The 5,000-nt window shown below is 42.4% G+C and overlaps 1 protein-coding gene across 1 annotated transcript in view; it reads right to left on the reverse strand.

Annotated features, from left to right (window-relative positions):
• The window catches only part of lama1 (laminin, alpha 1), a gene marked incomplete at its 3' end in the record, with an annotated part of 84,091 nt that overhangs the window by 25,973 nt on the left and 53,118 nt on the right, over nt 1-5,000 (reverse strand). Inside the window, exons 35-36 of the mRNA XM_083661149.1 lie at nt 419-530; nt 1-14 (exon numbers count right to left, since the gene is read on the reverse strand). The exon at nt 1-14 is cut by the window's left edge and continues 69 nt beyond it. Of these exons, the coding sequence (XP_083517275.1) occupies nt 1-14; nt 419-530 (126 nt within the window). The remainder of the gene's footprint in view (nt 15-418; nt 531-5,000) is intronic.

The following is a 5,000-nucleotide window of genomic DNA, read 5'->3' on the forward strand; positions in this document are numbered from 1 at the left end:
CTCCGTCACCAGCGCTGGACCAATCAGAGAGGAGAACATGACGTGTGAGAGAGTTGATCATTGTGATCAATACCTCTGTTTCTGCAGCCAATCAATATAACACAACAACACTGCTCCTGGTGATGATGTCCTTGTTGTTGCTGTTGTTCGATGTCAGGGTTACAGGCAATGTACACCAGGTGCGTTACGGCTGCGTTTCGGCAGAACTCAGCAGAACTGCTGGATCGACTCTCGCCCCTCTTAATTGATGGGCGATACATTGCGGTACGGAATTTTTTCATTGTTGTCATTTTGTTGTTCATATGAATGATGTTGCTTATGATGTCACCAATAGTGGTGTTGTTTATGGTCATTGCTGTTGGTTATGATGTCATTGTTGTTGTTTCATGATGTTGTTTACACTGTTGCTTTTGTTTACCATGGATGTTGTCCTGAAGGCCTCCAATGCTCTCTAGTAGCAGTGCACCCTGGGAAAGTGTGTCATTGGTGGACACGCCCACTTCCTCCAGCTCAGCAGACAGACGGACCGCCTGGCCAATCAGGACGCAGAAACAAGACAATTAGTAACTACAACTCCCATAATCCTCTTCTTGCATGCAAATGCCCGCACAGTAGATGATGTCACACCACAGGGAGACATTTCTGTTCTTTATTAGTTCACGTAGACTGCTGCCATAGATTCTGTAGAATATATTATATAGCACTGTGTCCTGAGTCAGTCACTTTAGCTTCTATTATCTATAGTCGGAGAGCTACAGTTCACTAGGCTACTGTTACGACCATGTAATGTTTATTACAACCAGTTTATAATGATGTAAAAGTCAAGTATACATTCTTATCTTTCTAGCAACATATTGTTTTAATCCAAAAGGAGTCTCTTGCGCGTCAGCCCCTCCACAAAAGGAGGCCGGTGCTCTCAGGACAGGACAGTATCACGACAAAAGTTCAATGGACAAACCAAAGAGGATCCTGGAGCACACGATTCACTGGAAAATTTGGTTTGTCCATTGAACTTTGATATTGTTTTAATCATTTGCTTTACATTTGTCTTCAGCAGAGTCAGAAGAAGGACGCTGTCACCGGTCATTTAGCGCTAGGCTAACCCAGAGATCAGTGGTTCCCAAACAGCAGTACGCGTACCCCCTAGGGCCTAGCGGTATGTGAGGTACCACCGGGGGTAGTTGAGAAATGGAAAAATGTACAAATAAATCATGAAAATAAATGAAAGGTTAAAATAAATCTGCTCAGGAGGCACTATTTGCAACTCTTTCACTGCATATCTTATTTTGTAAAATTCATAGACTGTACATAATATCTGGACCACCTTAGCTATATGATTTTGACACGGCAAAATGAAGCTCACTTCCCGATATTGTTTGATTTCGTTTGATTGGATGAATGGATTTTCCTGTTGCATTGTGGGTAATCTGTTCAAACCTGGAGCCGGAAAAACAGGAAAGGGCGTGAGCGTGGACGGGACTCGGGGGAGGGTTTCCTCCGCCACGGCATCCATCTTGTTCATGTTATTTTCCCTGCTAGCCGTTAGCTTGGCTAACAAATGTTGCTAACGTTAGTTGCTATTGCTAGCCTTGCTCCATTGCTCTCACATTGAATACAATAGCCCGAAGAAAAACCAGAGTATTATTTCCTCCAGACCTCGCGCGGCGTCACCAGCCTGCCGCTTGCATCTTCCACAAAATCGAGGTAATCTTATTTTCTAACGTAACACTAATTGCATAGCATGACATTAACGCTAGCTACATGTCCATTTGTCATTACAGGAGGACGTTAGACTAGAGTAGCATAAGTTAACGTTATACAACGTTAAACAGTATTGCATGCTGCACAGATTCGGACGTAGACAGAAAACAAACGCAGTTCTGTTTACCTAGGTTACCTCTTTGAGATGAGGCAGATTCAAAGCATACTCATATGATCTACCAGCTATAGCGTTATATATCTAGCTAACGTTAGATAACTATCAATCAATGAGGGGGAACAAGGGGGTTCAACTCCTCTGGATAGTTTATCCACCTCTGCATTTACAGTAGCCTTACATTGCATCAGCTGATGCAATGTAATGCAGTGTAATGTAATCAGCGTCTTGGTACAAGGCTACATTTACAGTATTTACCAATCGCACGTAGTGTTGGGTAAGCAAACGTTAACGTTATACAGTGATTAACAGTGTCTAATTCGTTTCTTCCAGGGGTAGCGCCGTCCAGTACCAGATGGGACACACAGATCGAAGCAATAATATTCTGTTCTCCTGAGATTAACGGTAAACTACACAACAGAGGATCATGATTTGTGAAGATCAAAGCTATAATATTCTGTTCAAGTTGTAGCTAGTGCCAGTGACCGGAGAATATTGTTATATTTGCTTGTTTTAATGCTTTTGTCAATAAACATTGTCAACAAAGATAGCCTTGTTGTATATTATCATGTATAAGATTGTTGATGTCGAGTGATACGAACCGAAGATTGGACCAGAGGACATGACGACGGAGAAACCAGCAGTCTGCTTCAATCAATGAATGCTTAATATTTATTGAAATGAAATATGGTGATATCTGGTGGGCTGAAATTGCTCTCTCTAGCTAGGGTAACTGGCTTATATTGTCATATTATTGTAATGTCTGCTACACCATACAAATATATTTCGATATAATTCAAACAATTAGCTCACCATGGCCTGGACTGTATTACTGTGAAAAATTTACATTTGATTGTTTTAAGTGTTACACGTTATATTTTTAACTGAGCTTTGCGGAATTACCTCAACACAATTGTGTATCAGCTTTAAATGTCCAATATATACAGCGTTAAACAAACGACCAGCAGCATTCAAATGTGCAAAAACGTTATATTTATTGAAATGTGGTGATCATGTCACAAGTCACATTACATAACGATATAGCGTTAGGTGTTCTTTTGATCAACAGACCTCGGGGGCTCTATACTGTTGCTAGCTAGCTAGCCGCAGATCAGCTCTGAAGCCCCAACTTCAGAGCTGCCCGTCCACTAAAACCCGATTTCGATATAGCGTTTTAGGTGTTCTTTTGATCAACATACCTCATAACGGGGATCTATACTATTACGTGTGTCTACTAACATCATTAAAATATCATAAGGGTAACGCTGTTTCTGTTATTTTACTTTTAATCTCTGGCTACGTTGCTAGCTAGCTAGCTAGCCTGCCTTGGCAACTGGTTGGGCTGGCTGGTGTCAATCAAAGAAAATCCCGCCCCCAAAGTTATAATTTTTATCGGCTCTTTTGAGTCTTTTACTCGAAATGGGACCTGACGTGCGCCCCCCTGCGGACTTTTCGAATTAATGGAATTTCACGACTGGCTTCATACATTCCCTAATTCTGTTGCCCACTGGTAAAATTCCTCAAAAGGTGGGTGATCAATCATTCTTTGCATCATAATGCTATAGTTTTCTCTCACAGTTTTCTAAGCAAAATGTTGTAGTCGGGTAAAGGGCGTACTTGGATTCAGAAATGAGGGAAAGGAGGAACTGAAGCCAAAAACAAGTTTGAGAAGCACTGGTCTAGAGCTATAGATGATGATTCTGTATTGACAGTATTATCATCCTGTGATCATCATGACAGTATACTGTAGCTGTTTACCTGCTGCTGCAGAGAGCTCAGCTCAGAGGTCACATGACCTAAATCCTCCTCCGCTCTGGACAGACGGAGAGAGAGAGACACGCCTCCTGAAGACACAGACTGGACAGAGGCAGAGAGAGACACAGAGGGAGAGAGACAGACAGACAGACAGAGACAGAAAGAAAGAGACAGATTCATTTATTCATAAGCGTGGGGACAAATCAGACCCTAATAACTACAGTGGCATCTGTGTCAGCAGTTGTCTAGGTAAATTATTCTGTAGTATTTGTATTTATTTATTTTTAATAAATAAATAAATATTTATCGATTTATTCGTTTTTTTTAGCCCATTTTTATCCCCCATTAGTGCTAATTTTAATTTATTTATCCTGGTTGCTGCTCCACCCTCTGCCGATCTGGGGAGAGCCGAAACTGGCTCCATGCTTCCTCCGAGACATGGGCAGTAGCCAGCCGATTCTTTTCACCTGACAGGGGAAGCTTCACCGGTAGGACATAGCACGTGGGAGGATCACAAGCTATTCCAATGAGTTCCCCTCCCTCCGAACAGGCGCCCCGAATGACCAGAGGAGGCACCACATCAGCGACCAGGATATTGCATGTTTTGATGTGGGGTTCCTATATGAAGGAAACCCCCAGGAAGCACTGGGAGAACATGCAAACTCCACACAGAAAGGCCCTTTTGACGACCCCACCCGGGCAGTGGGCACTTGAGGACATGCGGATGGGCACGCACTCCTTCAGCGCTCACAGCGTCCCAGGTGGGAATTGAACCCAGGACCTTCTAGCGGTGAGGCTGTGTAGTATTCTAAACAAAAGGATACTAGATGGCCTTGACGGACTTCCTCCCAAAGCACCGTTTTATTGATTTCAAGAAAGCTTTCGGTTGTATTTGCCATGAAGGGCAGACTTCTAAATTGTGGTATCTGGGGCAAAATGCATGATCTGATAAAAATCAATGTATCTAGAAAATATGTGTGGGGTTAAAATTGGATACAGACAAATTGAGTTCTTCACCCAGAGAAGAGGAGTTCATCAAGGTTGAAACTTAAGCCCGCCTTTATTTAATGTGTATATAAATGAACTTGCTGTTCAGTTGGATCAATGTGCTGCTCATGGCCTCTCCCTCTTGGATAAAGAGGTCAAGTCTCTGTTCTATGCTTGACCTTGTCCTACTATCTTCTACTGAACAAGAACTGGGCCCTGGCTGTAATGAATAAAGCAAATGCCCAAGATGTCAGGAAAACAAATACCAGTTCACCATAAATAACTGTATCGTTGAACAGAGTTAATTAGTTATACCTATCTTGGTATAAGCATATCAGCATCAGGGAGTTTCAACATGGCAGGGAATCCACTAAAAGAACCC

Source organism: Poromitra crassiceps, assembly GCF_964638095.1.
Source record: "Poromitra crassiceps genome assembly, chromosome: 2".
NCBI classification, from domain to species: domain Eukaryota; kingdom Metazoa; phylum Chordata; class Actinopteri; order Beryciformes; family Melamphaidae; genus Poromitra; species Poromitra crassiceps.